Source organism: Rhamphochromis sp. 'chilingali' (genome assembly GCF_963969265.1).
Source record: "Rhamphochromis sp. 'chilingali' genome assembly, chromosome: 15".
NCBI classification, from domain to species: Eukaryota; Metazoa; Chordata; class Actinopteri; order Cichliformes; family Cichlidae; genus Rhamphochromis; species Rhamphochromis sp. 'chilingali'.
Window position 1 is genome coordinate 34,206,262 of NC_137942.1, and position 22,927 is coordinate 34,229,188.

At 42.9% G+C, this 22,927-nt stretch overlaps 1 protein-coding gene across 1 annotated transcript; it reads right to left on the bottom strand.

The window, feature by feature from the left end:
- Positions 1-1,506: 1,506 nt before the first annotated feature.
- Positions 1,507-21,920, bottom strand: gspt1l (G1 to S phase transition 1, like). Its single transcript, XM_080905454.1, has 14 exons — positions 21,466-21,920; positions 20,612-20,656; positions 10,651-10,893; positions 10,348-10,381; positions 10,183-10,260; positions 9,858-10,038; positions 7,474-7,628; positions 6,909-7,049; positions 6,720-6,813; positions 5,928-6,008; positions 5,507-5,680; positions 5,184-5,273; positions 3,583-3,751; positions 1,507-2,161 (listed from the first exon to the last, which is right to left on the bottom strand). Exons 1-14 carry the CDS (start codon positions 21,656-21,658, stop codon positions 2,109-2,111), a joined length of 1,731 nt encoding a protein of 576 aa, XP_080761580.1. The 5' UTR covers positions 21,659-21,920; the 3' UTR covers positions 1,507-2,108.
- Between the last annotated feature and the right edge of the window lie 1,007 nt (positions 21,921-22,927).

The following is a 22,927-nucleotide window of genomic DNA, read 5'->3' on the forward strand; positions in this document are numbered from 1 at the left end:
AGATCCTTGGCTGCCTTCTGCCACCCTTGGAGGCCATTGCCAGCTCCTCCTGCCTCAGGAAAACCAGGGCGTCACAGGTGACCCCTGCACCCCGCTCATCACCTGTTTGACCCACTGCCCTTCAGATGGTGCCTCAGGTTAGCGTCACTGGCAGCTGAGATATTATAGGTGGCAGGGCAGCTCTACAGAGCCAGAAGTGTAACATCCAGCATTTTAAAAAATTTATTTAAGAAGTGAAGAGTCCAAGCTGATGCTTCAAAACATGCAATTTTTATGTTGTGATACATATTTATATATATATATATAACTCATTGCTATGTAAATACACACATGCTCTAACTGCACTTTGTTAGTCACACCTAACACAAATCCCTAAATAATAATATGGCAGAAATCTAATGCATTTAGACACGGCTCAGCTGACAGGATCACTTGTTACCTTGATGCAGTAGGAGACACACTGGGCAGCACTCCTGTCAGATCCAGTCTCACCAAGACTGGATGATAGAAGCAAACTGTAGTCTGGTCTGATGGATCCATCCTGCCTTATATCAGTCAGGCTAATGGTGTGTCATGTTGTGGGGCGTTTTCCTGACTATAGTCAGGGTTGGATCAGGTGACCATCCCTGCTGCGATAGGCTGCTGGGGCCTTCCTATGATGTACTGAGCGTTTCTTCTTCACTCTCTGTAAACACAGTCGCTGCATTGAATCTTAATTTTGCAATCTTTAAAGTCTCCTGTGACCTACTGTCATTACCACTGTGCTTCATAAGGGCAGCACCAACATTCATGTTGCTGGATTAAAACCTCGTGATTAAAAATACACTTTGAAGACTGAACTATGAAGCTGATCTCCAAAGATGAATCATTTCTTGAGAATTCTGATTTTAAAACAAGCATCAAAATCAAAGACTGATTTGCGACTGGTTAAAAATGCTAAATGTACTCACCCACCACAGCTCACTGAGGTCCCACACCTCCAGACCCCCGCCCCCCCAGCCCAGATCCACTCTACTTTCCAACGTGTTCTTGTGTCTCTTGCTCCTTTGTCTTACTTTTTATATTTTATACCTGCACAGTTGGTGGAGCAGACAATCTGGGTGTACACATACAATGACAGTAAAGGCATATTCTATTCTGTTCCATCACAAGCTTCTATATTAACCCAGGAATTCTGCACACTCACAAGAGGAGGTTATTTCACTCTTCTACACAAACTTAGCCATGGCTAAGGCCAAACAGCAGAGGCCTGTTCAGCTTTTAAATCCGTCCGTTATCCATGATACGAACTCAAATTTAACAGACAAGCCTTCACATCGACATTCCCAGAGCTTTGTGTTCACATTGTGTACATACTGGAAGCACTGACTACGTTTCGGTCCACAGGAGTCGATTTGTGTTGCACGTTGCAGTAATTAAACAAAATAAAATCTTTCTATCTATATACACTTTCAAAGCAGTTTCAGTCAAGCAATAGCAAAGATGCTGAACACCTGACAAACAAGCTTAGTTTTCCCCAATTTATGGTTTTATTGTCATACTTGTTTGCTTTGATAACATTTGAACACGCTCAAGCACACTGCCAGAACGCCACATGAGAAACCAAAAACTGGGTAAAAGCAGAGGGAAACATGTACACCCAAGATCAACATTTGGTTTCAACTGTTTAGTTCTTTCAATTTCCTTTGCAAGTTACTGTGAAAATCATTTTACACTCCGAGCAGAATCCTGGTCCACATCTGTTTTCAGATATAAATTCTGCCATTTGTCATTTATGGAAAGAAAAAAAGTGGAGGGGAAAAAAAAAATCATGTATGATAAGCAGACCAGAGTAAGGAGGTGGGGGAGGTGGAGGGAGGGCTAACCCAGAATGGCATAGCTGAGCTCTCAATATGAGAAAGCCGACTCGTGTGGACATCATCTTGGTTTGTCATTTGCTTAAAAACATGTTTCTTTTTCACATGAGTTTCTTTTTCTGAAGCTGATCTTCAGCACGCAGAAAGGGGGCGTGCAGGGAGGCGCTGTCACCACTGATAACAGTGTGGGCGGGTTAAGACCAAGCTCCGCCTGCTCCTCCTCACTCAGACTCTTAGACTCGCCGTCAATCTTCAGTCCCGCTCAGCCACCAGCTTCAGCACTTTTCCGATCGCGATGGTCTTCCCTGGAACATACACCAACAAAGAAAACACTCCTCAATATTGCGTGAGTCCTAACACGGCTCTGCTATTGGAGTTCTGCTTCATTATATGTAGGATGCTCAGACCGGGAAAAATGAGTTCCATATACATGCAAGTAATTCCTGCTGTGAGTGACATTGAGGCAAGCAGAAATCCTAATGTGGCTGCCTCATGCACACAGGGCTGACTGCGAGTACAGATGCTCTGTATATCTGTACACCTGTGTACTGTGCTGCGAGTCGAATAGTAAAAACGAGCAGGACTGTTGATGAGTCTTTAAACCAGCTGCTTACAACAGAGCCTTTTATGGATGCAGATTGAGCTGCATCACCAAACCCACACCCTGAAGTGGGACACCCGATTTATCCTCGTTGGACCGAGCAGTAAATCAGATGGCAGAGCTGATGTCTGCACGACGCAATCAGCAATAAAATAGCGGTTTTCTGTGCACATCCAACCAGTTTACCACATAGCTGGTTGTCACTAGCACATCACACCAGTTTCTCTCTGAAGCATGAGCAGGAACATCCGCCAGCCTGTCTGCAGGGGGAGGGGAGAGACACCCCCCCCCCCAAATGAGCTTCACTTCATAGATGTGAGGGGGGGAGAAAAAAACCGTCTCTCTCTGAAACTTATTTTGCACATATCAATTTAGTTTTCCTGCAGACGTATCAGGGAATGCCAGGACTCCCAATCACTTACGTTTGTGATGCACCTGTTGGGGTGCATGTGGTGAAAAGTGTTTTATTGCATAACGTAGTGCCGATTACATGTTGCAGACATGAACCGATTGTGCCACTCAGTGTGCCCAACCCAATGAGGACAAACCAGCGTGCCCGACTCCATCTGTTTGGTGATGACGTCGCCATAAAAGGTCTTTCAGACAGTGGTTGAACTGAAGGGCTGCTTAAGGCCTAGTTTAAAAGTTCTTTGTCTTAATCCCACAGACTCTACAGCCCAGAAAGCCAGGTTAGCTGAGACTAAAGTCAAAGGTTTCAATTAACAAACAAAGCTCTCTCTCTGCCGACACAGATCACCATGTGTGTTCAAAGTTTGACTTAAAAAAAGAGATTCCTTTCTTTAATGTTTTAAATGACAGTGTTCTGTAGTGTGGTATGGTTCTACTGAGATCATATACTGAGTTGTATCTGAATGAAGGCCAGCTGTGCAGTAACAGCAGCACAGTTTGTGTCTTTGATTTTCCAATTGCAATGTGTTTGTATCAGCTGGAACCTAATCTGCTGTTCAACACTGTTGAACTGCATCTACTGGGACTGTGTTCAGTTACAACTGTAGACCGTTCAATCATTAAAATGACTTCGATCTGGTCACAAGCTGCAGTGATTTTCTCGTTACCGTCTACATTATCAGACAGATAGAACGATAGATATATATGCACACACACCTTCATCCCGTAAGGTGAACCGTCCCATCTGAGGGAAGTCTTTAAATGTCTCGAGGCAGATGGTCCCTGCTGTGCGCAGACGGGCGATGCACACCTGGTCCTGTTTCACAAACCGTGGTCGTGTCTTGCTCTTCTCTCCTGTCTTCTTGTCTACCAGACAGATTAAGGCCTGCACCCAAGCAGCATATGTGGATTTGTAGCAATCTTAAACCAAATGTATAACATTTGGACAGATTAAGATATATGGTCCAAAAGTCTTGAGCCACCACTCATTTAGATTTTGCTAGGATAAAGACAAACGCTTGCAAACACACTGCAGAATTTCAGTGAATGTAAGTGAATATTTGGTGTGAGCACCTTTACTCTTTAGCACATGCACTCTGAGGCAGCTCTGTCATTTCTTATGTTCAAGAACAGTTTCCCAGACTTTTTGAAGGACATTGAAAGCTCTTCTTTGGACGTTTCTGCCTTTTTCCCTGTTCTCTGTCAAGATGATCCCACACTTCCTCAATAAAGTTGGATTCTGGGCTCTGGGAAGGCCAGTCCATAACCGATGGTTTTCCACTGTGTGTTTTGGCTTAATTATGCTTTTGCTGCACTGACAGTGTGTCTGGGATCACTGCTGCTGCCAATCTGAAGGTACTTTTTTCAATTCCAATAACTTTGATCAGATCTCCAGTGCAGCCCGAACCAACATCACTGCTGTACCTCCCTCCTGAACTCTGACAACAGTTTTGTTTTTTTTTTACAACAAGCTCTCAGCTGACAGCTGTTTGGGGATCACCTTGTTAGCCTGTCTAACCGTGCTGTCTTTGGCCTTCTTCATAATGAAACAGATTATGTGGGGTTTTGGTTTTTTAAAGACTGCTAGTAAGAAAAGCCCCTTTTCCATTAGTACCTGCTCAGATCACTCGCCTTTACCCAACTCAGACTGACAGTTACCTGTTACAATCGAGTACCACCTAATGTGCGTAGTTGTCGTTATAGCAACACGGCCGGTGTGATCCCGGTCTGTGGCTTTTTGTCACACTTGAGGACCTCGTGTTATTTTTTGTAGCCAGTTCTCTTGTTGCCTGGTTTAAAGAATAAAAAAATGGCGGTTTGGATTTTCGTGAACGAGATGCTTTCATGGCTTGTGAGCGGTCAGTGACGCCACTGACCAGCCAATTGGTGGCGTGCAGTCTGATGACATCGCATGTTAGTACCTCTTTGGATCGATTGGAACTCTGGCCAAACAGGTACAACTGGAAAAATCCTGAAATCGATCCGAGTAGGTACTAATGAAAAGGAGGCTAAATAGGCCCAAATTGGTTCCTTGGTGAGTTGCCCGTTTTGTGAGGCCACTACACTGGTGTTTGTGTTGATACAGAATCTTTGTTATGCTTGAATGATTCACAGGTCAGTGTTAAACGGCTTAAGCAAAAACAAATCCTGTGAAAACGGTCAGGTATTTACACTGAGTGAAAAAGCAGCCAATGTCCACAACTTTGAAAGACGTTCCATCAGCCTGGAGAGCTCCTGATCCAGACCATATTTTAAATATAAAGAAATGAGTCGGGGCTCAAGACCATCGAGAAAGTGAATCTGGCATCAGGTTTTACCGTAATTTGCACTTCTTCAATGCAGGTGTGAATGTGAAGGACTGCATTGTAACCTGGACAGATGATGGATTTGTGTTCAATGATGACAATCTGCAGAGGAAAGAGTTCCGGTGATCAGGATAAGGCTGCCCATACAACATTTTCTCACTGTTAACATCAACAACTGTCTTGTGGCATCAAGCCTGAGATTCATTGCGGACCACGTGAACAGCTGCTGTGCACGTTGTCTCGATGCATGCTCAATCATCGTGGACGTAGCGTTTTGCTGTGAATGTTGTGTCGATGGGCCCTGTAATACCAGCAGAGCGTCCACGTGCACTAACCTGCGCGTCAAACGTGCGCCCTGAGTGGCACAGGTTCTCTGCATTGCACAGAATGAAGCCCGGGAGGATCTCCTCCTCCTCTATGCCTTTCAGTCGCAGCTTGAGATTTTCACCTGGCTCTGCGTCGTCCGTCTCCACGTCATCAGAGAGCAGACTCAACACTTCCACCACATGCTGCACATATAAAGAGACAGAACAGAGACGTGTATCCACATCCCCACACCAAAACAGGTGACACTGGCAAGGACCTACATGGGATATCACTAGTTTGTTTTCCTTAAGAACTCTATACCCGTTAGTTTCATGCAGCCTATTACATCTGAATACATGCTTCTAATTCTAATTTTAACTACAGGCAAACAGCCAGTGAGCAGCAGCAATAATCTCACCTGGCTCCAGCTTATGGAAGAAGATCTCTTACCCTGTTTGGCATCATGACCAGCTGCTGTGCTTTACTGATGGAGCCAGACTCCAGTTTGCCCAGAATCACAGTGCCCATGTCCTGGTGGAGACAAAGAGTGTTACAGAGCAGCTGAGAGAGAATCTGTGCATCTATCAGTCTGACCAAGTCTCCACTTCCACCGCAGCAGGACATCATGTCCAAGTTCAATGTGGCAGCAAACGATTAGAAAGAGCGGCTGTGACGAGAGGTGGCCACTCACTCGCCATGAGAGCATCAGACTATCATATGCCAGACACACTGGGACGATCTGGAGGCCGGTCAATCTCAGTGTGGACTCCATCGGACATTCATGTTTTAATATTTCTGTCAGCAAATGTCTAGGAAAGCTCAGGGTTGCAGCGCATATGTGCCTGTCAGACTTCATGCTGAGATGATGTTTCAATGCTGGGAGATGGCACGCTCCTTCAACTCTGTGCAGAGCAGAGACGGCTAAGAGGAAGTGCTCCGATTCAGAGTCAATCTTTAACCAGCTAATCAGTAACTGTTCAGATTTTAGGTTTCTGGTTTGTATACGCTGCATGACATCATGCTGCAGGGGCTCACAACGCCCCGTCAAGATTACACGCAGTCTGTGTCACGTAGAACATGTAGTTTGTATCAACGCACAAACATAAAAACTTTCCCCGTTTGGTTTGTTAACCTTTGTCAAAAGCTCCACCCTTTCGTAGAATTAACCAATTTTCTTGGTTAAATCTAATCATGCTAAACTGTAATGCAGCTTTTAGATGTGCAAATGAGAAAGACCCTTACCTTGTATTTGTCTACGATCGGCAATCTTACAGGACCGTCACTTGATCTGTTAAAATTTGGCAAACTGTCCAAGTGTGGAATAAAAGGTAGACCTCTGCAATATAAAACAAAAACGATTCCTCGTGTTTAACTCGTTTGCCTGATCTCTTCAGTCGCCACAGGTGCAAAAAGGAACACAGCAATACTTACGTGTACCACGAGCACATGTTGGCGGGCTCCTTCAGGTTGGCTCCTGTCAGCCCGGAGCACGGCATGAAGTGGACATCTTTCTTTGGATTGAAGCCCACTTTCTTTAAAAATGGCACCAGTTTCTCCTTACACTCTTCGTACCTGCGGGTTCAGACAGGGTGGATGTAAACCTCTTCAAAGGACAGCAGCATGACACAAAGTGACCACCACATGTATCAGCAGTGGGTGGAGGACAATGTGGCATGTGCAGCACCAGTGAGGTCAAATGCTGACAGGATGAGTTGAATTAACCTCTGATTCAGTCTCCCACAATAAAGAAGCATTTATTTCAAACTCCTATTGAAGTAAAACTGAAACAGCATGTAGAGGCCAGCAGAACAGAGAATTTGGATTCCCAGTAATCGCTGCATGAGACGACTCAGGACAGTGTTAAACATTACATTACTATTGTTATTAATAAAAGTAAACCCACTAATGCTCTAATTACAGATTACAGTGTAAGCCAGTCAAAGACATGTGTGTATATGTATACATGCAGACTTTAGCTGCTGTTCAGTGTCCAAACCTTTCCAGGCTCCAGTTGACTGTAGGATCATCCATTTTATTCACCAGAACTATCAGGTGCTTGACTCCGGCTGTTTTGGCCAACATGGCATGCTCCCGTGTCTGTCCACCTTTCTCAAAGCCGGTTTCAAATTCACCTTTCCTGGCAGATATCACCTGTGGGACAAAACACTCACTCACTTTGTGCTACAGCCTGGTGTAACGTCATGAAACAGATAACACAAATGCATTAACAACAAAACAATAAAGACGTTAGAGCTTAGCCTATCCCAGCTGTCACATGGTAAGGACGGCACACACTGAGCAGCTCACCACAGGGTTATGAACATGAATAATTCTGAGCACTGACATTTTTATACTTTTAACTTTGTCCAAGTTTAAAGGGTTCAGTAACTAGTAGTGTCGTTTTTTCAATCCTGTCATACTTTGGAGCACTTGGAGGGAAAGTATGTTAAGCACAGATACTCCTTCATAAACACTATAGAGGGAGTGTGTACGAACAACTATGGACACAGATGTTTTTGAGAGGTTTGTTATACTGAATAAAGATGGAACCAAACTCTTCACCTGAGGCAAAAACACAGGCAGGGTGTGAAGGCATTGCAAGGAAGAGTTAGCTGATGATGTGCAACCAGGAGCAAACAAATAACTCAAGCAAGGATCACCAGCTGCTGCCTGACAGGAAGAGCCCACGATGAACGGGAAAACAGGACAGCTGGCTAAAAAACTCAGGCAGAAAAGTTTCCAGCTTTAGTATGTGATAACACCTCAACTTCTAATGAGTTACAGTGTTAACTTCCTTTAGTTATTGTTAAACTGCCATGTTACGCAGTTGTGTTATACTTTTACTCCAAATTCTCAGAAAACATCTGCTGCTCGATTATGGCAAAAATGATAATCACAATTATTTTCACTGACATTGAGATCTCGATTATTTGACGATATTTATTTAACAATAACAACGTGTTGAATAATGACTTTAAAGATTGTCAAAAAATAATATAAAACAGTGCAAATACTGATAACAGTGCAAATGTTTACAATATAAAAATCAATGAAAAATGTAAACTTCTATGTTTAGTGAACTTTGCAGTGTTGCTCTGTGGTGCAGCTACACTGTAGCAAAGTTTACACACTGTGTCCACTTGATCCACGTCTGACTGAACCCATAATGTTTCCACACCACTGAAGTTTTTTTTTTTACCTCTTTTCAACCAACAGCAGTCACTCTCCTCTCCAAATAACTTCTGCTTAGCTTTCCGAGCTTCCCTCGGGTCCTCTTAATCAGCGGTCCCCAACCCCCGGGCCTCGGACCGGTCCCGGTCCATGAGTCGTTTGGTACCGGGCCGCGAGCGTTGAGGCTCAGGTGTGAAATGTCTGGTTTTCAGGGTTTTTATCGGTTTTCAGTGTTATTTTGTTATCGCTTTTATCGTTTACTCGGTTTTCCTGGGTCTTTTCATGTGTGTTATGAATAAATCTTTTTTTCGGTACCGGTACTAGTTTTATTTTGTTGTATTTATCCGCGACACCTTAAAGGCCGGTCCGTGAAAATGTTGTCGGGCATAAACCGGTCCGTGGTGCAAAAAAAGGTTGGAGACCGCTGCTCTTAATTGTTGTGACGTATGTTCGAAATGCAGAGAGGTGCGCTCAATTTGCCACACGGAGCAGCGCGAGAGTAAAGCACGAGGGAGGGGCTAATAATCGGCTCAGTCATTTTTAATGATCGTTGAAAGCCCAGATCGTAATCGTGATTCAAATTCGATTAATTGAGCAGCCCTATGCTGAACTATGTTGTGTTTTAGTTGACTCACACTTTGAATGTAGTGCGTCATCAGCAGGGTGGAGAAAGCCCTTCACTTACTAATAAATACTGCCTGCAAACAGCAGCATTTATAAAACTGACGTCGTCATCACTGTGGTATCATTTGCCCCTATTACATACACAGCAATGATTTTCTTCCTCTCATTTACTCAGAGCAGTACAAGAGCTACAGTGCTCTTCAGGGCGTTCTTTAAACCAGCTGAGTACGAGTGAGCGCAGCAAGTCTCATACGTGTAAGCCTGCTCACTATGAAGCGCACAGTGATATGCTCCTGTTAGGAGCAGCTGCATCCCTTTGGTACACGTAAAGACCCTCAATCAGCGCAGTTAGTGGTCTCAGCTATACTATTAGTCCTTGTAACACACACACACACACTCTAAACCAACAGCTCTCTGTAGCAGACTTACACGCCGACTTCCAGTTTAGCGTTAAGCTGCACTGACATACACTCAAGCGTCTGCATTTGATTTCAAAGGTAAACTACAGGGAATTCATTACAATTGTACTTTCTGGTGTTTTTCTCGGGGGTAAGTTCAGTAACACTGCTCATTTCCTGGACTCACCAGCACAGCCAGGTCTGCTTGTGATGCGCCTCCGATCATATTGGGCACAAAGCTCTTGTGACCTGGAGCATCTAAGATGGTAAAGTGCTTCTTGTCTGTCTCAAAGTATGCTCGGCCAACCTCCACCGTCTTGCCTTTGTCCCTCTCCTCCTGGTTGGTGTCCAAAGCCCAAGACAGGTACCTGAAGATAGTTTCAATAAATAAAAAAACAACCTGAGACAAAGTGCTACTGTGTTCGTGGTCACTCTCAGCAAGTCAGTTTCTACGATGTGCTCGACACACAACACCACCATGTTGATGCAGACACAGCAGACCATCCACTCACCAGGTTTCCCGGTTCTTTTCCTTGGCTTCTCTTTCATATTTCTCTAAGGTCCTCTTGTCTACCATGCCAGTCAGATACCTGTGGTACATGAAAGGAACATGTCAAAGGCACGATGTGATGGAAGCAACTTCACTCACCTAAAGAAAAAAGGAGACTACTACTCACATGATTTGTCCTCCAATGGTCGACTTGCCAGCATCTGGAAAAGCAGCATATATTAATCAGCTAACCTACACCTTCCACGTAATAAACCCATTTTTACCATACCTGATGTGCGTACGAAACTAAGTGTGCGATTTAGTTTGTAAATAACAACCAGAGCGGGTACAACCGGAGCCCTAATACACCAGTGAAAACAGCCCCAACAAACTAAATGTTTGGACAAAAATCTCAAAGCCGTCGTTGTTATGCGTGCCGGTCACACTCACACATGCTAACTCAAAACAGCAAACGAGACTTTCCACTAACCTACATGTCCAATGAACACCACATTGATGTGTTCCTTTTTGGGAGCATCCGGCTGTGTGGGTGGAACCTTGGGCACGAGCACCTCCTCTTCCTCCTCCATCATCTCTGGAGCGGTCTCGTCTGGCACTTCTGGCCCCCGGTCCACGCACACGCCGCCTCCTGGCTCTTCCTCGCTGGGTTCTACTTCTTTCTGGTCCCATGGCTCCTCTGCGGTCATTTCTGCATCACCATTTTCCACGGGCGCTGCACGGACAAACAAAGCACATCTTTTTTTTTTTTTATGCTCATTTTAAAAATGAAAATAAAGAGCATTTCTCACTTCCACCACCATTACTTTCTCTGCCTTGTGCCACTCAAAGGCTCTCTTAAGGCATTTGCACAAGAAGTCAAAGTTCTTTACAGGGAGTGCAGAATTATTAGGCAAATGAGTATTTTGTCCACATCATCCTCTTCATGCATGTTGTCTTACTCCAAGCTGTATAGGCTCGAAAGCCTACTACCAATTAAGCATATTAGGTGATGTGCATCTCTGTAATGAGAAGGGGTGTGGTCTAATGACATCAACACCCTATATCAGGTGTGCATAATTATTAGGCAACGTCCTTTCCTTTGGCAAAATGGGTCAAAAGAAGGACTTGACAGGCTCAGAAAAGTCAAAAATAGTGAGATATCTTGCAGAGGGATGCAGCAGTCTCAAAATTGCAAAGCTTCTGAAGCGTGATCATCGAACAATCAAGCGTTTCATTCAAAATAGTCAACAGGGTCGCAAGAGGCGTGTGGAAAAACCAAGGCGCAAAATAACTGCCCATGAACTGAGAAAAGTCAAGCGTGCAGCTGCCAAGATGCCACTTGCCACCAGTTTGGCCATATTTCAGAGCTGCAACATCACTGGAGTGCCCAAAAGCACAAGGTGTGCAATACTCAGAGACATGGCCAAGGTAAGAAAGGCTGAAAGACGACCACCACTGAACAAGACACACAAGCTGAAACGTCAAGACTGGGCCAAGAAATATCTCAAGACTGGTTTTTTTAAGGTTTTATGGCCTGATGAAATGAGAGTGAGTCTTGATGGGCCAGATGGATGGGCCCGTGGCTGGATTGGTAAAGGGCAGAGAGCTCCAGTCCCACTCAGACGCCAGCAAGGTGGAGGTGGAGTACTGGTCTGGGCTGGTATCATCAAAGATGAGCTTGTGGGGCCTTTTCGGGTTGAGGATGGAGTCAAGCTCAACTCCCAGTCCTACTGCCAGTTTCTGGAAGACACCTTCTTCAAGCAGTGGTACAGGAAGAAGTCTGCATCCTTCAAGAAAAACATGATTTTCATGCAGGACAATGCTCCATCACACGCGTCCAAGTACTCCACAGCGTGGCTGGCAAGAAAGGGTATAAAAGAAGAAAAACTAATGACATGGCCTCCTTGTTCACCTGATCTGAACCCCATTGAGAACCTGTGGTCCATCATCAAATGTGAGATTTACAAGGAGGGAAAACAGTACACCTCTCTGAACAGTGTCTGGGAGGCTGTGGTTGCTGCTGCACGCAATGTTGATGGTGAACAGATCAAAACACTGACAGAATCCATGGATGGCAGGCTTTTGAGTGTCCTTGCAAAGAAAGGTGGCTATATTGGTCGCTGATTTGTTTTTGTTTTGTTTTTGAATGTCAGAAATGTATATTTGTGAATGTGGAGATGTTATATTGGTGTCACTGGTAAAAATAAATCATTGAAATGGGTATATATTTGTTTTTTGTTAAGTTGCTTAATAATTATGCACAGTAATAGTCACCTGCACACACAGATATCCCCCTAAAATAGCTAAAACTAAAAACTACTTCCAAAAACATTCAGCTTTGATATTAATGAGTTTTTTGGGTTCATTGAGAACATGGTTGTTGTTCAATAATAAATTTATTCCTCAAAAATACAACTTGCCTAATAATTCTGCACTCCCTGTATATAGCGCAATTAAACAGCAACTGTTGACCAAGGCAACGCTGTACTTTTAAGATAATCAAAAGAGATAAAAACAAAAAGCATAAAATGAGAAGGTTTGAGTAAGAAATGAGACAAAAGTACAAACTCATTCATTCACTTAACAGCCAAGGAATAAAAGAGGGTTTTCAGACAGGTTTTGAAAGTGTCTGATGTTGGGGAGGACCTGATGTGACAGTTTGTTCCACAAGGAGCAGTCACAGCAAAGGCCTGATCTCCTCTGTGCTTTAACCTGGACCTTGGGACAGCCAGGAGCATTTGATCTGCAGACCTCAGTCATGTTGCAGGAGTGTATTAATTTAAAAGATCAGAAAGGTATGAGGGTGCTAACCTGTGCAACGGCTTAAAGACCATGTTTACTGTAAGCTGCAGTCATCACTGTGTTGTTGCCAAAGTAAAAGAGAAGAAGCCATACTGTGAGATGTTAGGTACAAGTTTGTCATCTCCTCATGTACTGTATGACAGAAGTGCTAACAAGGTGTCCAATGTACAATCGTTTGTACTCATACGCTGAATAACCTGCCTGGCCAACCTCAGTTGGAAATTCTTCTTAAAGCTAAGAATAAAATAAAATTGAAAAATGGAGTATCTATGTTCATATTTGTGTTCCTCACAGAAATAGAGACCTGCTATTAACATGTCCCTGAAGCAATGTCATACATTATGACCCAAACATGCCAATCACCATTTCTAGGACTGGTTCATAGTTCGCTCACTATTTTAATGACGACTTTAATCAACTCACAAGAGCTACCAAGAACTGACCCAGTTCTTTTTTATTGCAATAAAGCAGCTAGGATGGCTCTGCAGTGCTTCACAGACCAACGTCCTGCAGACAGCAGTGTTTGTGGGTGATGTTCACGTCTGGCTTTAAGCTACATGTGTGGACAGCACGGTGAGCCATGTTCACAGGCAGGGATTTCTGAAGCCGTGCCCATTTTTAATGCAGTGCTGCCCGAAGCTTCGTCCCTGCACACAAAGATTGAACCTTCTAATGATCTTATCGACTATAGATGTTGATTCAAGTTTCACATTTTATGCTGAGGAAAATTTGAAATTGCTCCACAGTTTGTTCCTCCGAGTGTTTCTTATGAGTAACACTTTTCCAGCTCCTTGTTGCCCTGACCCATCTTCTTGAAACGTGCTGCTGCCATCAAATTCAACATGAGCTTATTTGTTTTTTAATGAAATAAAATACCTCAGTTTAGATATTTCATGTTTTCTATGTTCTACTGTGAATGATATTTGAATAGGAGATTGTCAGATCAACTATTTTCCTTGCACACACGCACACACACACACACGCGCGCGCACACACACGCGCACACACACACACACTCCCAAGATTTTTGGAACTGAAGTTGTAGAAACCTTGTTTACAACACCAGCATGCCTACCATGTGTCCTTCCTTTATTCTCAGTGACCTTCAGGTGTGTGCAGACACAAACACAAGCTGTGTTTGACCAAGATGAAGGCGAGCCACAAGCCTCGGTTACAATTTCCACGTCTTGTGATGCAAAATTTCAGAACTGTGAGGGTCTGTGTCCGCACGGCTGCCTAATACTTAGTCCTTTACAGACACCAGGTGAGCCAACAGCAAGTATTCATTCCTGTTATATCTCTGAACTCTGCCCATTTAAACGACTAGTTACAAGGAACGTCCCTAAAATTTAGCACAGGTGTCAGCACCGTGAATAAATACAGTGTAATGGGAGATGTTCACATTTCCAGAACAGCTGAGTACAACCAATGGATCTAAATAAACAGAAAAATCTTTGCACCAAACACTACAGATTTCTGCGTGCCCTCACTCACTGCCCCATGTGTACAGTCAACAAGCACCACGACTTCAAGATTCACTGTACTGTGTGTGGACAGTACGGTGTAGGCGAGTCCTAACCACCATATTTATGTGCAGTCCCCCAAAGAATCAACGGTGCATCACTTGGCATGGATGATGTGGCCAGGTCAATTGTTGACAGGCTGGAAAGTGGGCCCGAACAAGGCAGCGATAAAAAACATAATTAAAAACGACGGGGAAATAAAATAAAACCAATCAAGGTGGAACAGTGGTTTGCACCACTGCCTCACAGCAAGAAAGTTCTGGGTTTGAGTCCACCACCTGGTTAGGGCCTTTCTTTGTGGAATTTGCATGTTCTCCCTGTGCATGTGTGGGTCCTCTCCGGCTGCTTCCCATAGTCCAAAGTAGGGCTGGGCCATATTATACCATTCACGGTAACACCGGTACAATGCTGGGCAACAATAAGAAAATAAAATATAACGATAAAACGCACATGCGCAGTGCCTGTTTTCATACGCACATGGCCGAAAAAGCATGGCAGCGACTGAGAATGAGAAGGGAGAAAGCGGATCATTGAGTGAAACGGATGAACCAGAACTTGTTTGTAAAAATGCTGCAACTTCAGTGGTGTGGAACTGGTTTGGTGTTTGTCTGTCAGATACACAACACAGCACATTTTTTTTGTAGAACATACAAGTGGCCGTCGTTATTGCCGTATTTGTCTGACTAAGGTGCTCGTAAATCAGAGTAATCTGGGACCTAAACTCCGCCCTCTCACTGAGAGTTAAAAATTGTCTAAATTCTTTCATCTTTAACAGAATGATCAGCGTTGCTGCTTTACCAGGTGTAACAATTACGTTTAACATCCAGACATCCATGAAAACAGGATTTATTACATTTAACAGAGTTAGAAGTTAGCTCGCTAGTTACCTAAGCATGATATAGCATGTTCTGACTGAGAGATTTCTGAAAAAAAAATCAAACGTACAGCTCTGCTATCACTTCCAACATAAATGAAGACAGGAAACTAAACAGCAGTGACGTTTGTAGGGTTACTGAAGTTGGGCTAGCTGGTATATAATGATGTGCTACGTGATCGCTAGCGACACAGCTGTGTTAGCATAAACAGTGAAGCTGGAGGACGAACACTAACACTTTTCCACTCGATGAAAGTTAACGTGAGGGTTCCTGATGGTTAGAGACAAATGCAATCGCATGGCAGGATGCTGTAAACGGACCAAACTTCAGTCAGGAGAACAACTAAGATAATCCATCCACAATACGAGGTTAGTCATTAATATACTGCAACAACATGGGAATAGAGCAGCTGTGATAGAATACAGCATTAATGAATCGATGGCACAGAAGTGGAGGAAGCAAGAAGAATGAGTTGAATAAAGTTTGATTTATCTGACTGCTTTGTTTCGCTTAATGTGCCTTATAATCCCGTGCACCTTATGGTCCGAGAAATACATATTTGACTTTTTTATTTGGCACACTGCAGTTTAATGTTGCAAAGCACCTCTTTTTAACTTCAGTGGATATTATACATGGTTATGCTCAGGATATGTCAGCCCATTTCCACTGGAAATGCCTTTTGGTTAAACTTTCAGCAAGGAATTTGCATTTGCACTGTTACATTTTTATAAAGCTTTAATGTACATAAAAACAGCTGCTTGTTTAAGTGACAATAAATGGAAGGGTTTTCTTTGTGCTAGTAAAGATGTGGAGTTGTATTTTGTCTTGCATCAATTATATCGTCAGTTATATCGTTATCACAAATTTTGAAATATATATTGTGACAAATATTTTTGGCCACATCGTCCTGTTCTAGTCCAAAGACATGCAGTTAGTGGGGTTAAGTTAACGGGTGATTCTAAATTGGCCCCAAGTCTGAATGCGAGTATGAATGACCTGTCCAGGGTGTACCCGTGTCTTGCACCATAAGTGCTTAAATGGGCTCCAGAGTGGAAGAAAACACCTACAACATAAAAGATGGACTGCAAAGCCACGTGTAGGCTCACATGTAAGACCACTCAGAATGGGTTGATGTTCCCTTACAGATAAAAATAAATAAAAAAATAAAATAAAATACAGAACAACCCCCCCCCCAAAAAAAACAAAACAAAAAAAAAAAAAAAAAAAAAAAAAACACATTTCCGGTGACCCCCTATTAGCAAGCACTTGGCAACAGTGGGAAGGAAAAACTCCCTTTTAACAGGAAAACACCTCCAGCAGAACCAGGCTCAGGGAGGGGCGGGGCCATCTGCTGTGATTGGTTGGGGTGAGGGAGACAAGACAAAAGACACTGGAAGAGTCTGAGATTAATTTGAATTAATGATTAAATGCATAGGTATATAAACACAGTGAGCAAAAAAGGTGATTGAAGAAGATGCACTAAGTGCATCATGGGAAACCCCAGCAGCCTAATCCTGTTGCAGTGCAACTAAGGGAGCATTCAGGGTCACCTCATCTATATATGGTTTATCAAAAACATACTTTGTCAGTCTACAAGCCAAATGATGTTACTGGAGGATTCAATGTGAGCCTATCAAACATGTTCATGTAGAGTACATCTCTGCATGCGTGTCTAAAGTGATAATGAAATACACTCCCAATGAACATGACAGAGCAATGAAAAACAAGACAAGCTGATGCTAATCTACAACTGAATACAGACGTCAGTTGCTGTTTGCTCAAACACTGTACGCGGGAAGAAACACACTGTAGCAGATGCATGAAGCAAACACTGCTGCGAGGTGAAGGAGAGGAAACCAACTGTTCTAACTGTGTGAATCAATCTGTGTGAGATTGATTCAGCATAAATGTCATTGTCAATATTGTACTCATACACAAGTATTGTGTGTGTGTGTGTGTGTGTGTGTGTGTGTATATATATATATATATATATATATATATATATATATATATATATATATATATATATATATATTCACAGTTCGATTCATTACTTTGGTGTCACGGTTCGATATTTTTTCGATACAAAAACCTGTTCATGCCTTTTTAATTTGTCATTTATTAAAATTATAAATATATATTTTAACTCAAAAGTACAGTTTTTAAATTTAATGTTGCTGAAACAACAAAGTAATAAAAAAATAATAAATTTATCTGATTGAGGAATCACTCATCTTTGGAAAAGAGTTTGTTACAGAGAAATGGCTCTTTCCAAAATAAAAGCTATGCTATACGCTTCTTCTGGGCTATATTCTCAGCAGCATATTAAACATATCAGGTCCCCATAAGGAGAATCAGGTGCTAACGGCTGTCTAAATGACTCGGGTAAAGTTTGTAGCATGCGTGCTTGTTGTTTGTCGGCGTAAATGTGCAGTCATATTCGTTGTGTTCCCACTAGTGCTGTCAGCGTTAATCTCGTTGAAATGACGTTAACGCCACAACACGGCAAATCTCCGTTAACGAGCTACCGCGGATCGCCCCGTGCGTGGGGCTAGACGGCCAACATGTTAACGAGCTAACTGCGCTAACACACTAGTTCACACCAATGTAATTGAGCATTGCGTGGCACATCCAACATACTGTTTTACTTTACTTTTGTCCATGTACCTTGTCCACGCTTACCTTCAGGGTCATGCTTCACATGAAAACCAAAATAGTTCCAAACGCCAGATCTGAATGAGGGTGGGGGAGGTTCAATTTGCCATGTTGCAAGGAGAGCTTAACTTCTGTCTCGCTAGCTTGCGCTGCGCTCAGTGAATCTGCGTTCGACTACTCCGCCTAGGCTGCACTGTCGAGCGCAGATTCACTGAGCGCTCAACACAGACAGCATCGTCAGAAGGAAAGTTGATAAAATAAATTAAAAATTTTGTATTGTTCGATACATATGCGTACAGAACCGAACGCACTGTATCGAACGGTTCAATATCGATACGAGTATCGTTGCACCCCTGATATATAGATAGATATATACACACACACATACAGAGGTGTGTGTGTGTGTGTGTGTGTGTGTGTGTGTGTGTGTGTGTGTGTGTGTGTGTGAGTGAGTGAGTGAGGCACACTGGGAGCACTACAAACATGAAGATTAATCTCGGCAACAAATCTAACATTAAATTAACTTACCTGAAAAACCACAACTGGGCACACTTAGCTTGACAAAGCTACTTTTCAGTTCAGAGCAAGGTAACAAAATAACCGTATCCATCACCTACTTCATGTACAAAAACCTACACCCACACAATTTTGTGAAAAACAAGGGCTACTCTTATATGCACAAGAACCAGGGGACAGTGTCAGAAACACATGCAATAAGCAGTCTCTTGTTGTTGCTTCTGCCATCAGTGGAGAGCAGCAGAGTTACAACATACAAAGAGTTGAAATGACACTGAGTAAAAAACAAAAACCACATGTTTCTTCTCTGGCAACTGACTGTATTTTTCATCTTTTAGGGTTTTTTTTTTTTTTCCTCTCTTCAATTCTCTCTGTGGTCGAGTCTGCTGACACTTCCTTTCCTGTTCAGGCCCACTTTTCAACCAATCAGCCTACAGACAGTCATCCCCAAGACTACTGGCGCATCCTCAAAGGTTTCATACCCAGAGTCTGCACATATCAGGACAATAACACGGGCAGTAAGCGCTTGTATGTAACACTGTAGCAGTGTGTGTGCGCAATTTGTGTGCCACAGTGGGAAGCCAGTGACCCACACAAACACGCTTCATACTAGGGCTGAACGATATATCGCATTTGTGATAATATCGCGACATGATCAAGTGCAATTTTCTAACCGCAAAGGCTGTGATTATACTCTGGACATGTCCAAATTCATGGGCTGCATCCTCCTGAGGCCGCATTTGTAGACCGATTACGTCACAGCGACGCGCCGAAGGCTGTCCAAATTACTACCATATCCCAGAATTCATAGCGCGGCCCAGCCAAACTCCAGTTTCCAGCAATGGCGGCCGCTACTAAGTTTTAAAATTACTCATACTAATCTTTCTGGGTCACAAAATAAACTTTTAACATATTTTCAGGCGAGAAAGTAGTTGTGTAAACATCAAATATCTGCTCGGTTTATCAAGATATCCCATATTTGCAAAAGTGCTTCGACGTTTTCAGAGGCGTCTGCTACCCACCAGCTCGACAGCTAGCCGGGAGCTCGAGGGTTACTGATGCGGCCGAGAACGGCACAACTCCCGGCACATCATTTTCAGATCACCGCGGAGTTTCGCTCCTCGGGTTAAACGTGATATATAAGTCACTTAGACAACCTAAAAATGTTATTGTTGGGCTTTTTTCAGTGTTTTGTTTGTTCGTGAGTAAATCGGTTTGGCTGAGATTAAAGTTATTAGATTAGATAAAATAAAACTTTATTAATCCCCCGGGTGGGTTCCTCCTTGGTTTTCACACAGCTGACTAAACGTCAAACAGAAAACTTATTAAACAGAAGTATGAGACAGTCGAGAATTTACACCAGTGTCTGGTTATATTTTAGATAGCAAGAAGCAGACGGCCGAGTTTATTAAACTCCACCGAGACAGCGGTGACGCTGATCAGAACTAGACCGTCCAATTTCACGCCTTTAAACTTTAAAGGCGTGTTTGTGTGTGTGTTTATACAATTGCTATTATGTTTGCACTTTATGTGTAATGTTACTGACTGCAGAGATCAGTAAGATGTGTGTATTTTTTATTTATTAGTTTTATTTATTTAATATTATTTTTTAATTGAATGACTGTCTAGTAGTTCACAGATGTCGAAAAACTGAGTGTGGTAAAGCCACTGATTTTTTTTATGTATATTTCTGCAATCTGCACATTGTACTGACTTTCATTTTAATGTTTACACCAGGGTTCCTTGTCAGCACTTTATGCTCAGATGTTTGTAAGCTAAAAATAAACTATTGTGTATGTTCAAATATACTGTTGTGATTGAAGAAGTTAAATAAAAATGTCAGTCATCAATTCATGCATCACCTCATGTCATCATAACAGAGGTCTGTCTTCCAGGAAAGAACAGTTTAAAATTAATGTAATATAGTATTGGCCATACTATATGATGTATTGCTTGTCTTTGTTTAATAATACAGAAGACAAAGACCTTAAAAAATAATCGCATATCGCATCGCAATATTGGGGAAAAAAATCGCAATTAGATTATTTTCCATAATCGTTCAGCCCTACTTCATACATACCAGCACTTTCTGACATCTCCATGGTGGACATCTTTTCAACAGCAACTAAAAGAGAAACAATGGTTACATTTAAGTTTAATGTAATCTTAATGGAGCTTGTTCCACAATCTTAAAAGAAGAGCATGTGAGTTTTAAAGCTGCAACTGGCTTAATTAGAAAACAGAACCGTCTTTGTGCCCCACAAGTAGCTCTCATTGTATCTTCAGAGGCCATCTGACGACAGAACCTGTAACAGTTTTACTGTTTTAGCTCCCGTGTGTGGGGCTCAATATGGGCGGCACACCGCGGATGGATGCAGGTGGTGTATGTACGCTTTCCTGTGATCGTCTCCAGAGTGCGTCAGATCATCCACGTCACGCCACATACTCATACTCACGCTCTTACTAATTTGTTCGCAGTGACGAGTTTAAGCTTTCCGCAAACACTCCCGGGAAAAGTGCCAGTACGGCTCCAGTTACTGCTCAGAATGACTGATCTCTTGGTTGTACGGCGTCGCTGACGCTAAACACCGAGATTCCCAAAACTCAAACGTGAAAAGCACGCCGGCTAACGACCATGCTAGTTGGCTACCGCCGGGTGGCTGAAACAAGCTAACGCCGGTTGGGGTGGTTACTATTTAATCAGTTATGACAGTATTTAACAAGCTGCAGAACAAGAGGCGGCTAGATGTGACAAGTTGAAAAACTTACAAAGCGCAAAGCTTACCACGAGAAGGATTAATAACCCGAACAACGTGGAAAGCAGCTAGTTTATCGCGTTTCACGGAACGCGTGTCTGCAAAGCGGCTAATGAGCTAGCAGCCCAGCCACTGCTAGCTCTTAGCTAACGCAACCCCGTGGTGCCCCTGTACTCACCGGCAGAGTCGACGTTTGCCGGGTGTGCTTTCAGGCCAAAAGCCGGAACAAACTCGGCGGCGTTTACATTGGGCACAAATGGCTTAGCGTTCACATTTAGCGTTGTGAATGCTGATTCAAGTTGTCCGTCGATCGTGGCCTCCACATCATCTTCTTGTTCCCAGGAATCAGGGGCAGTGTCTCTCGGGTCCATCGTGGTTGTTGGATTTTCACCGCCGTGAGATTTGAGCTGCGCAGTTGTTGAGCCACACGAGCGTCCTCCCGAAACCCGACGACGCCGTCAGCCCTGGCAATGCTGGAGAGCGTCCCAACTCCAAGTGTGCCGTTTAATCTCCGACTCAAGTAAAACCCAGCAGCCGGTTTCTGTCTGACCAGACGCCACAGAGGATGTTCGACTCAGCACTCCCAGAGACTGTCCGCGTGAGCTAATGCGTCCCCACAACCGCCGGCTACCCGCAGTGACCCCTGGGATATGAAGTCTTATTAAAAAACGAGAGCGCGTCTGCTTCGAAAGAATTTTCACACTAAGAGAACTACATTCCCCGAAAGACTACGGACACACGGTTTACGTCAAAAAATTTCTCAGCTTTGTAGAAACCGCAGATTCGAGTCAGATTTTGTTTGATTTTCTTGGAGTATGACTTTCGAAGGCTTATTCTTTCAACTTGATTAACTCTTTAATATGAGTTATATTTCTTGTTTGCTTGAAGAAGACATTATACTCGAGTACAAAAACACGCTAATGCACCCCCACCGCACGCACGCACGCACGCACACACACACACCCCGCTATATTCTAAAACAAAGCCACTAGTGAAATGTATAATATAATGTATCTCATATAATTAGTATAATATATAGTATAATATAATGTATATTATACTATATATAGTATAATATAATGTATAATGTATATATAATGTATCTCAACAGAAGTAAGTTAAAACAAAATTGGTATGCTTCAATTAACTGCTTCAAAACATTTCACAAAAACAGCTGCAGGTTAGACAAAAACCTCCAATAAACTGACAAAAAACGATTATAATTCATAGTTATAAATTCCCATATTTGAATTTCCATATTTACAGAATTAGAAAGTATGTTTACAGTCTGGTGCAACAATAACTTGTAGATAATTTCCCTTTCATACTCTGAAGTCATTCACAAATAAGTATTACAGTTTGCTGGTTTGACTGATAGGTATGCCACCATCGCTGTAGCAGACTGCTGTCTACCAGAACTCACAATGTCAACAACTCCACTATGTTTGTGCTGATGGTGCTTCTTAGAGAATTTTTAAAGGCATTCTCAAACAGACACCAATGCGTGCAGAGTGTTACGACTCATTTAAGACATTTGTGCTTCAGTTTTCGTGAGCGAAATTCTAGTGTTTCACCTTGGACTAAATAGCACTTATCTGTGCCTGTTTGTTGCATCCGTAAACTTATGAATCCTACTAGAA

What these genes read in the sequence shown, in the direction of transcription:
- gspt1l (XM_080905454.1), bottom strand. Translation starts at nt 21,658, where the DNA reads ATGGACCCGAGAGACACTGCCCCTGATTCCTGGGAACAAGAAGATGAT. An exon ending in GGCAAACGTCGACTCTGCCG is followed by an intron (nt 20,657 to 21,465) that starts GTGAGTACAGGG and finishes TTTCTCTTTTAG; the next exon opens with TTGCTGTTGAAAAGATGTCC. An exon ending in TTGAAGAAGTGCAAATTACG is followed by an intron (nt 3,752 to 5,183) that starts GTAAAACCTGAT and finishes GCTTGGGTGCAG; the next exon opens with GCCTTAATCTGTCTGGTAGA.